At 38.9% G+C, this 12461-nt stretch overlaps 1 protein-coding gene across 1 annotated transcript in view; it reads right to left on the bottom strand.

Annotated features, from left to right (window-relative positions):
* Nucleotides 1-349: 349 nt before the first annotated feature.
* The window catches only part of LOC126108608 (zinc finger protein 534-like), a 75678-nt gene continuing 63566 nt past the window's right edge, over nt 350-12461 (bottom strand). Inside the window, exon 6 of the mRNA XM_049913911.1 lies at nt 350-1226. Coding sequence (XP_049769868.1) covers nt 353-1226 — 874 coding nt within the window. The 3' untranslated portion in view covers nt 350-352. The remainder of the gene's footprint in view (nt 1227-12461) is intronic.

The raw sequence follows: 12461 nt of genomic DNA, 5'->3' as shown, positions 1-12461 counted from the left end.
AACCAGGATGTGCATTATTTGCTTTTAAATAAAAGCTCAATCCTAACATACGGATAGAAGTTCAGTGTCGGTGGGCTTCAAAGATCACCTGACCAAGTGCAAACCGCTTTGTGTACTACAGGAATGACAGCCACTGCACACTGAAATGCACAGAAAACACAATAAACTTTGCCAATATCAAGTGTCCAGTGTGAGCCCTTGTGCTTAGACAGTTCATATATTCGACATATTTTGTGGAAATGAATCACTATTTTGGGCTACACATACGCCTCAGTAAACTCGTAAGAGAAGAGCAACAAACACCACAAGCGATCTAGAGCACAGCGTACACTTACACAGACATAAATCGATACTATCTGATGTGCAAGTATTTGTGTATCTCCAGGCCGCTGGCTCGATGGAACGATTCGCCACATATGTCGCACACGTAAGGCTGTACGTGCTGGGACCTGTGCTTCCTCAGTGAATTATTACTATTTACACATTTACCACATACGTTACACTTGTACATCTTAGACCGGCTCTTTCTGCCGTGCTGTTCTTTGTGCCTCCAGAGAGAACACCGGTCGGGAAAAAATTGGCCGCAGACGTCGCACGTGAGGAAAATCCCACTGCCGTGTACCAGAGCGTGTCTCTTTAGGTTAGAGTTGTTATTGAAAATTTTTCCACAGATTCCACACACGCCCACAGCAGATTTCCACAAGTACGCGTGACTGCCGACAGCGGCCTCTGAGAGAATCGATGCCACAGTTTCGGAAGGTGCCGGGATGCGGCCGCTACGAGAATCTCCGTGTGCCGAGCCGACTTCACTCCCACCTGTAGCGAGAGTGACTGCAGAGTCCTCCGGACACGGCACCCCGTCACACTCGCCGGAGAGAATTTCACCCTCCGGAGACTCGGCGCGCTTCTCCTTCGCGACTTTAGGTATCTGCCGGATGTCAGAGTTGACCGTGGACGTAGAGCCGGAAAATCCTCTCCGGAGCGATCTCCGCATTTCGCTTGTGACCACACAGACGTGATTCGTGCGGTCCGCCTCCGACGAGAAATGGCGCGTGCACGAACTGCAGGTGGAAGGAGGAGAAGCGGTCGGCAGCAAACTTCTGTCGCACTCGGCCGCTCCCTCCGACCGTACGGGACTGTAGAGCTCCTTTGTCTCTTCGGGCTCTGTCACACCTCGAGCTCCGGCCAGTGTGATGTCGCGGTCTGCACTGCCGACACCTCGAGATCTAAAAAAATTAACACTCTTACTTTTAAAAGAATATATGATAAAAACATATTTAGGTAATGTACAAATAAATACATAAGGGACAGTCAAATAAAAATGAGACAGCTGGAAAGAAAGGTAAGTAAACTGTTTAAACTGGAAAGTCCCGGTTGGAATATCAACAATATTACAGAAAGCCTAGACCGCTACTTCCTGTAAAGATGATACATCGAGTTGCACAGATGCACAACAAAAAGACTTTTTACCCACTCAGCTTTCGGCCCAAACCTTCTTCAGAAAAGGAAAAAAAAAACACACACATTCATACAAGCAAGAAGACCTCGAGCACACGCGACCACTAGCTGTGCCCAAAGTGACTGAAGATAGTAGTCGTCTGTGTGAGGTGTGGTTGCTTGTGTGTGTGTGTGTGTGTGTGTGTGTGTGTTTTCCTTTTTTGGAGGAGGTGTTTGGCCAAGAGTTAAGTGTCTAACAGTCTCTTCATTGTGCCTGCCTGCGACTCAACATGTAATCTTTAGGGTAAGTAGCAATCTATCCTTTTCATAATATTGTTAAGTAAAATGCTTATTATTTCAAAAGTAATCCCCACAACTGTTAATTCATTTACCCACTGAAACACAAGGCAGTCAATGCCTTCACGGAAAAATGTTTGCAGTTGCCTACGGAACCACAATTATAACCAGGTGAAGAAAATTGACAGCCACGAATGTCTTTCTTCAGGGCCCCAAAAATATGGAAATCAGGTGGGCAGGGTGGGGGGCGGTGGGGGGGGAGTTTGGAGCTATATGGAAGATGCACTTCTCAATGAAACTTCTGCTTCATAGTCAAAACAATCTTGGCAACATGTTGATGGATTGGAGGTGGGGGGGTTATATTAAAGGCAGGGAAGACTGTTGGTAATGGATGCAATGGGTTAACAGAGATTGAGGCCAGGAGGATTATGCCAGCAAAGAATGTGTTGTGAGGATAACCTGTGTCTGCACGATTCAGAAAAAGCTGGTGCTGGAGGGAAGGATCCTGATGACACAGCTTATGTAGCAGCCACTGAACTCATACATGTTTTGCAGTAGAACCAGTGCTGACACGGCTACTTTCACAGGTGGCTGTGCATCTGACTGGACAGGATGAGCCTGTGACAGGAATAGAGTAGGATATGCTGGATGGCTGAATCGGGCCAGTCTCGCATTCGAGTCTCTGACAGATATATGACCGCTGTGCAAGGGGCTAGGTATGTGTGGCATTCCGTGGCCCGCCCAACCTACATAACATCCTGATCTATTCCTACTTCTCTCCCACTACCGACCCCTTGCCACAGGGTTCGACATCTTGTGGAAGACCGGCCCGATTCACATACCCAGCACATCCTACTCCAGTCCTGTCAGAGGACTTTCTTATCCCATCGGAGGCAGAGTCACCTGCGAAAGCTGCCACATTATATACCAGCTCTGCTGTAGCACTGCACAGCATTTTATCTCAGCACGACCACTGAGTTCGACACCTAATCGTGACGGAGCACAGGGTCGACCACCTAGTGGAGGTACGTGCCAAAGTTCGACGGTTGCTTCATAACCTGTGCCATACAGATATTTCTCCCCGAGCACCAGATGGGAGGGCATCCTTGCATCACTTCCTTTGTTCCTTTCATCCTCCTGAATTCACTCTCAGCAGACCCCCTGCACAACAGTCACGATTGCTTTGCCGTCTGTCTGTCCGACTGTTAGGATACCTTTCTATCAGGAATAGACAGACTTATCAAGTTTAAATTTATGTCACATATTAAGGTCTATAAAACATACAGCCATTTATGTCATTCTTTCACACTTGAAAACTTACTCAGAAAAAAAAAGAAAGAAAGAAACTATAGTGTTGAACTAGAATCTGAAATTTGGCAAGAAGCAAGGTTTCATTGTTCAAATAAAGGGAAAAATCCAAAAATTGTTAATCTGTAATTACATAAAAAATATTTTTTTTTGTAATTTTTTTTATCTATCTGTCTGTCCATTCGTATTTTAAGACCAGTTTTTCTCTGGAACAGTTTGGCGTATCGAGCTCAAATTAATATCACGTACTAAGGTCTATGGTCCCTTGGCTGTGTGAAAATTGTAAGCTTCTAAATCACTGCAATAAAAGATACGGCCGTTACATCATCACATATTTTGACACTTGAAAACTCACTTGTGAAACCCTAAAGGGTACTTCCACCTGACCTAGAATCATGAAATTCAGTAAGACGCAAGGTTTCACGGTACAAACAATGTAAAAATCTGAAACTTCTTAAATTGTAATTTATATCAGAAAAAATCTTTTTCCATTTTAACATACAATGCATTCCTCATCTGTCAAAAGCACACTAGAGGAACGTTACTGCATGTAGACATAAAACGTAAGTTGTAGTCATGTTTTAGTAAGTAAATACAAACATATTTTATTTAATCTTCTTTCTCTACATATAAAAACTGAAGTCCCCTGCTTGCTTATTTCTGTATGTCCGGGGTAGTTCGAGGAACTACTGCAGAGATTTTGATACAGTCACGCAATTCCTGCGACCTTTATCTTGCCAGTATCAAAATTGATAACAGGCAAAAATTGGTGAGATTCTTGATTAGTAAGATGGATGAAATATATATACACATAATTAAGTTTGTACAGAACCTTAAATGCACAAGTGCAATTCACACTTGGCCATTTCCTTGTGTTCCTTTCGACAACTCAATGCTTCTGCTACTCGGTGAGTGGTCTCATTTACTCCCAAATTACTTATATTCTGCCAGAACTTTCCTTGCCTCTTTTATTGTGTGTTGTTTGCATCTATTTCTACAAGGTTACTCTGCAATTAACAATTAAGTGCCTGGCAGAGTGTTCATCAAACCACCTTCAAGTTATTTCTCTATTATTCCACTCTTGAACAGTACATGGGAAAAACCTACACTTAAATTTTTCTGTGCGAGCTCTGATCTTTTTTTATCATCACGATCATTCCTCCCTATGTAGGTCAGAGCCAACAAAATATTTTCACACTCTGGGGACAATGTTGGTGATTGAATGCCACCCTAACTCGCGTATCATACCTGTGGCATTATCTCCCCTATTTCGAGATAATACTCAATGAACTGCCATTCTTTCAACTTTTTCAATGTCCTCCGACAATTCTATATGATGCGGGTCTTACGCTACACAGCAGTATTCCAGAAGAGGATTGCAAGCGATCTCTTTTGTAGACCCGTTACGTCTTCTTAGTGTCCTGCCAATAAATCGTAGTCTTTGGTTCGCTTTACCCACAAAATTATCAATGTGATCGTTCCAACTTGAGCTATTTGTACCTGTAATCCCTAAATATTTGGTTGAATTTACAGCATTTAGATTTGTGTGACTTATTGTGTAACAGAAATTTAATGGATTCCTTTTGGTACTCCTATTGATGACTTTACGATTTTCATTATTTAAAGCTGTCTACAAACTTTTGCACCATACTTGTCTAAATCATTTTACAATTTGTTTAAATCATCTGATGACTTTATAAGATGGTAAATGACAGCATCATCTGCAAACAATCTAGGATTGTTTATGTAGATCAGGAACAGCAGAGGGCACGTAACACTTCCTTGGGGAAGGCCAGATAGTACTACTGTTTTACTCAATGACTTTCTATCGATTACTATGAACTGCCAACTTTCTGACAGGAAATTGTGAATTCAGTAGCACAACTGAGAATATGCTCCAAAGGCATGATATTTTTAAGTAGAAGTTGCTTGTGAGGTAGGGTGTTAAAAGCCTTCTGGAAATCTAGAAATATGGAATCAATCCGACACCCCTGTTGATAGCACTCATTGCTTTGTGAGAACAGAGAGCTAGTTGAATTTCGCAAGAATGATATTTTCTGAATCTGTTAGCTGTTTGTCAATAAATCGTTCTCTTTGAGATAACTCATAATGTTCAAACACAGGCATATGTTAAAAAATCCCACCACAAATCAACATTAGTGATATGGATCTGTAATTCAGAGTGGATTATTCCTATTTTCTTTCTTCGTTATAGGTGTGACTTCCACAACTTTCCAGTCTTTTAAGTACGGATCTTTCAATGAGTGAGCAGTTGTATATGATTGCTAAGTATGAGCGTATGAGCTATTGTATCAGCATACTCTGAAAGGAACTGACCGGCATACAATCTGGACCAGAGGCCTTGCAGACTTTGACTCAAATTTTAATATTTGTGGAACTGAAGTATTTACTTATTGATATCCCAAATTCACAAAACTTATGCGACTGGATGGTCAGTAAAAGAAATAAGTCAATGAGTGAAAATGGTCTTGAGTACTTTTGGCAAATTAAACAGAGTTTTTCAAAATGAAGCAATCGATGCGTATGAAAGTGAATGCTTACAATCGGCACACATTACCAGTTTTACTATACAGCAGAGTGTCACAGATTTGAAATGCATAAATCATTCCATAACTGAGGGTTGTCTTCTGCGAGCAATCAGGAGATGTGTGCTGGGCATTATTGGGAGGGACGGAAAGAAATGAATCAGGGAACAGACTGCATTGGAAGGTACCATTACGACTGTAACGGAAACAAAATTGGTGCAGGCAAAATGGGTAATCATTTTATGTTTCCTGGTACAAACTTAAAATCCTGAATATACTCTGATAAATTAAGAACAAAACTTTGAAAAGCAAACAACTTATATCCATTTCTGCACTGATAGTTAACTGTTCGGTGTTTGGAGGGCATCCAGTCTTGCATTTGTAGTCTGTCTGTAATGTTTTGACTTAGGAGATTGCTACTAGATATCACCTTTACTGTGCACAGCTTTAGATACTCAACAACAAAACACATTGCCTCTGCCTCTATTCTGTATTCTTGTTATGCAGTGCTTCTGAAAGTGCTTAGTTTGAAATTGGATTTAGCAGCTCAGAAAGTGAAGAAGAATGTTGGGTTACTTCACTGGTGTTAAGAGATAAATCACACAGTTACCAACATTTAAAGCCATTTTGAAATTCATAATTCGAATTCATATCTACACAGAAAGTAAGAAATGACTAAGTTACAGATACTTCAATCAAAGTCCAGTGCACAAGTTTACTCAGAATGCTATTTATGGTGATCTTCAAAATTTGTAACTCATTATTTTGAGCTTTAAGAGCTATATTTATGTATACATATGTAACATCATTTCATTAAAGGATGTTTTTCATTAATAAAATCAATACTACTTTTTGGAACTTAATTTGTATAAAGTCAGTATGTTAAGGGCTTAATGGAAAGCTAATGAATGGTTATATGGGAAGATATGCAGACGTGTTATAGATAGATGCAAATGATTGGCTGGAAAATGACAGGATGCCAGCTAAAATATGATTTTCCCCTCAAAAGATCTCATTTTATCCCATCATGATTAATTATGCACAGTACAGAAGCTTAACATTTTTGTCTTATTCTAGTATCACTTCTTTCATGCAATATGCACTGACATATCAGTGAACATACTACAACACTTTTAAGCAATTGTACTAAAGGAAGTTTTTGTATCCATAAACTGGGAAAATAGATGGATGAATGAATGAATGAATGAATGTTAAAGGAAGGAGTCTGAATTGCCTTTGTTTTTCTCATGAAATCATTTTGGTTGTCTCTAATGCAGGTAAATTCTTACACCTAGTGGACAAACATGATACAAATAGTTTGAAAGCGGGCCTGAAAATAGATTATAAGACTGAGTCACTGTCAGCTTAGACAATGTAGCCATGTATGTGTTTTGTTTCAGTTAGCTCCAAGGGAAGAAACATAAAATGTGAGTTATTAATCTCATTACATATAATGCACAAATCATTACATCTGCTGTTTAGGAAACATGTCAAGTTTTAAAAATAACATGATTTCCCAAAGATCTTTCAACACTATTTTACAAAGTTATACGTTATAGGTTTTAAGTAGTTTGTTATTCGCATGCATTTAATTAAAATGCCAGTATATACAACACTTCAATATTTATTATACATTAACAATTTAAAATTCCTTTTGTTCAGTACATACAACATTTCAATACTAGGCTAATAGTTTACAGATTTCTTTTGTTCAAAGTGTCAGACTGTCTTCCGAGAATTCTTCAATGGTGTAGTAACATTTCTCTACTAAAATATAATGCAATAATTTTTTTCAGATTGCCAAAGTCCATATTAATATGTTTCTAACTTTTAGTTTGTTATAATTGGAGACTGGAAAATTTCACTTTAAAGATAAAGTGAAAAATAATGTGAATTCTGCAATTTTTTGCAACACAATACGAGATCACTAGTTTTCATGACACGTCACAAAATGAGAATTGTGTATGGTCTTGAAGTAACAGCTGATTTCCTATGTAAAGAACTATATTTGTAGATGTAATGTCAAATGAACTACAGTCTTGTAATAGTTTTAATCACCAAAGTGACGTTTCGCGACACTTTTGCACAACCTATCCCATAAAATAGGCAAGATATAAGAGGTCTTTAATGTGATACATCAATTAAACTAGATATTTTCATAGCATGCAAGCATAAAGATGAAAAACACTAAATACAGCACTTTAGTTTTGAAAACATGTAAATCATGACATCTGATACCTTTCAACAACCAAGGCTGCAGCCTTCACAACAGATCATGCTGTCACCACAAACTTCATTCACAGAATAGTAGAAATGTTGTTGTTGTTGTTGTGGTCTTCAGTCCCGAGACTGGTTTGATGCAGCTCTCCATGCTACTCTATCCTGTGCAAGCTTCTTCATCTCCCAGTATCTACTGCAACCTACATCCTTCTGAATCTGCTTAGTGTATTCATCTCTTGGTCTCCCTCTACGATTTTTACCCTCCACACTGCCCTCCAATGCTAAATTTGTGATCCCTTGATGCCTCAAAACATGTCCTACCAACCGATCCCTTCTTCTAGTCAAGTTGTGCCACAAACTTCTCTTCTCCCCAATCCTATTCAATACCTCCTCATTAGTTACGTGATCTACCCACCTTATCTTCAGCATTCTTCTGTAGCACCACATTTCGAAAGCTTCTATTCTCTTCTTGTCCAAACTAGTTATCGTCCATGTTTCACTTCCATACATGGCTACACTCCATACAAATACTTTCAGAAACGACTTCCTGACACTTAAATCTATACTCGATGTTAACAAATTCCTCTTCTTGAGAAACGCTTTCCTTGCCATTGCCAGTCTACATTTTATATCCTCTCTACTTCGACCATCATCGGTTATTTTACTCCCTAAATAGCAAAACTCCTTTACTACTTTAAGTGTCTCATTTCCTAATCTAATTCCCTCAGCATTACCCGACTTAATTCGACTACATTCCATTATCCTCGTTTTGCGTTTGTTGATGTTCATCTTATATCCTCCTTTCAAGACACTGTCCATTCCGTTCAACTGCTCTTCCACGTCCTTTGCTGTCTCTGACAGAATTACAATGTCATCAGCGAACCTCAAAGTTTTTACTTCTTCTCCATGAATTTTAATACCTACTCCGAATTTTTCTTTTGTTTCCTTTACTGCTTGCTCAATATACAGATTGAATAACATCGGGGAGAGGCTACAACCCTGTCTTACTCCTTTCCCAACCACTGCTTCCCTTTCATGCCCCTCGACTCTTATAACTGCCATCTGGTTTCTGTACAAACTGTAAATAGCCTTTCGCTCCCTGTATTTTACCCCTGCCACATTCAGAATTTGAAAGAGAGTATTCCAGTTAACATTGTCAAAAGCTTTCTCTAAGTCTACAAATGCTAGAAATGTAGGTTTGCCTTTTCTTAATCTTTCGTCTAAGATAAGTCGTGAGGTTAGTATTGCCTCTCGTGTTCCAACATTTCTACGGAATCCAAACTGATCTTCACCGAGGTCAGCTTCTACTAGTTTTTCCATACGTCTGCAAAGAATTCGTGTTAGTATTTTGCAGCTGTGACTTATTAAACTGATAGTTCGGTAATTTTCACATCTGTCAACACCTGCTTTCTTTGGGATTGGAATTATTATATTCTTCTTGAAGTCTGAGGGTATTTCGCCTGTCTCATACATCGTGCTCACCAGATGGTAGAGTTTTGTCATGACTGGCTCTCCCGAGGCCATCAGTAGTTCAAATGGAATGTTGTCTACTCCCGGGGCCTTGTTTCGACTCAGGTCTTTCAGTGCTCTGTCAAACTCTTCACGCAGTATCTTATCTCCCATTTCGTCTTCATCTACATCCTCTTCCATTTCCATAATACTGTCCTCAAGTACATCGCCCTTGTATAAACCCTCTATATACTCCTTCCACCTTTCTGCCTTCCCTTCTTTGCTTAGAACTGGTTTGCCATCTGAGCTCTTGTATGAACAAGTGGTAGTAGAAATGTTATGGAATAAATATTTTCAGTTTTCTACTTATCACCTAAAACATAATAGCATCGTGTCATGTGCACTGTGCTGTGAGTGGCTGAAAATATCGAACAGAACACGCACAATATTGATTTATGTGTTTATGGAGCTAAAGTACCATATTTTGTGATTTTCATATTTGTAATTGGGTTCTACATAAATATGCAGTTAACTGATGCAACACATTAAAAATTTCTCCAAACAAAATCATTATAAGTACGATTTGTTGTGGAAAAAGGTCAGGAAATTTGATGTCACCAGATAAAATATTACTTGTATTTCACGTTAAAATTGGAGAATGCCTCACTATTGTGGGAAAACGGCAATTAAGCCAGTAAGTTTTTGAGACATATTAAGGGACAAATACTTCAGGTGGAGTTGAAGAAAACACTGAAATGCACTGGGCTGCACTTTCAAATTAGCAAACAACTCCCATGACCGCAGATCCATGTATTTTGTTTAGGTTATTGTTTCAGTGACAGAATGGAACTGAACTCTACTCATGTTGGAATGCCAGTGAGTCTATTTTGTGTACATAGAATGGCAGGTCTTAGCAATGTAAGATATTCTGAAGGTATATGTATACCTTCATAATTTGTTGGAAAAACAGCTTTTCATGCTAGCAGAGAATGTGGACATTGCAAAGTATCTGGTGCTGTGAAGGCAGTCGGTTGTCCGTGCTCAATTTTAGACTGGGAAACTGTTTTCACATTATAGGCAAAAGGTAGAGGGATCAATGGCATTCAGTCTCAGAAGAGAACTTTGAAGCTTTAACGACGCTTTCTTTTGAGAAACTTTTTCAATGGTGTGTGGTTGCAAAGCTATTTTTTCTTTAACTGCTTAGACTTAATGGATTTAATATAAATTATTTCTGTTTTATTAATGTGAATTAATGTGATCTGTGATGTAAATTAATATGAGAGGCATTATAAGTAAAGCAACATTTTTTTTTCCTCACTCAATTTCAGATGAAAAAAATGTTGAAATTTGTTGTGGGACATTGTGGAATATTCCCACTTCAGCCCTGACAGGTTGTGGCAATATGCGTAGCCTTCAAAATAGCTTCTGTAATAGAGGTGGGTTCCAAGAAAATAGATGTAATCAAGTTTCTTTCGGCGGAAAAACCAGAGAATCACAGATATTCTTAGGCACCTGTAACACGTCTACAGAGACCTGGCAGTAAGCAAAAGCACAATCAGTCATTGGGCGAGGTGTCCGTCTTCATCACAACAACACTGCACTATCCCGTCCAATCTCCCACATGCTGGCCAGCTGTAAACAGCTGTGACTCCTCCATGTGCGGACACTTTCATTCAAAGTGACTGACGGATTACAATCACACGCCTCGCTACACAACTGGACATCTCAACAACACAAGGCCTGACATAAGCTTCCGCATCCCAGAGGAGCTCTCAAAACTTCACTGGACTGTTCTTTCTCATCATCCTCCAGCCAGGATCTCACACCTTCCAACTTCCATCTGTTTCGTCCAATGTGGGAAGCTCACTGTGGGCAACAGTACGTGGAAGGTGGGCAGGTTACTGATGCAGCAAGCTGTTGACTGCAACGCCATGCAGGCTCTCCCAGTAAGGTGGCATAATACTGTCACATTGAACAGATATTATGTTGAAAAATAGGGTTTTGTACCCAAAACAATTGGGTACAAAACATGGAATACCGGAATCCTTAATAAAACCAACTGACTTCACGAAAAAAATTGTTGCATTACTTATTGAACTCCTCTTGTATAATGTAATTGATAGGAATATTTTTGTTTTCAACATAACACTGTAAAACAATGAAGTAAGGTCAACAACAATATATAGCACTTGAAAAATAAGCTGTTTGAAATTAATATCAAAACTGGCAAAAAAGCCGACAGAATAGACAGAAAATAGCATGAAAATAGGTAAAAAATAAAATCGAACTTGACAAAAAAGTAACACTAAAAATGAAAACAAAATAAAATGTTTTTTCCTGCCCCCAGTTACAATTTTTAGCCCATTTACAGTGGTGTCTGAGCACAATGCTTTCAGTGTTGTGAGGGAAGTCTGAAGTTCTCCATGGCATAGCTATACTTAACGCTGCAACTTTCAAGTTTATATAGGTTATTGTTAAAAAAAATCAAAATTGCAAACATATACAATGCTGAAATGCTTGCCATTTTTAATTTCTTAAATAATGGACAACACGGCTAATTGTTATGGGAAGCACATGTTTCTAATGATTATCTCCTGAAGAATTAATATCCTTGTGTTGTTTGTAGAATTTCCACAGAAATACCAAACATCCAATTCAAAATACCTATGATATATAGTTTTTCTTGTATCCATGAAATATGCATTGAAAAAGCTAAGGTATTCAATTTATCTGTCAAAAAGTCCATATGTGTCTTCCAGTTCAAACTTTTATCAAGGTTTAGGCAAAAGAATTTCGCATGACTTGCTTCTGATGACAGTTGATTATTACTGTCTGAAAACTTGGCAACATTTACGTACGATCTTGTTGAAGTGCCTGTTAACTGCTCGAGGCCTCAGTGCTATGCTGAATGGTATCCACTAACCCCTCCATTATTTGTATTCCACCCAGGGCATTCCATTATCACAGTTGTTATCACAAAATGGCTAAAACCACACATGGTCCCACTTGCTGGTTGACTATCTAACAGCTTCCAATGGCCAAAAAAAAATTTGACCTTCAGTGTTTCATACAATTACTGAAAAAATTTACAAAATTAAATTGTTAAGAACTAGTCATTACTTGGTATAACCTTGTGTTAAAGGTTTACCACAATAAGTTTGAAGTTAGGCAATGTCTGTATTTGGATGCAGTGTAACTCACAGC

The sequence above is a fragment of the Schistocerca cancellata genome, chromosome 11, assembly GCF_023864275.1.
Source record: "Schistocerca cancellata isolate TAMUIC-IGC-003103 chromosome 11, iqSchCanc2.1, whole genome shotgun sequence".
NCBI classification, from domain to species: Eukaryota; Metazoa; Arthropoda; class Insecta; order Orthoptera; family Acrididae; genus Schistocerca; species Schistocerca cancellata.
The sequence above is the reverse complement of the archived record's forward strand: the minus strand, read 5'-3'. Positions and strand labels throughout refer to the sequence as shown.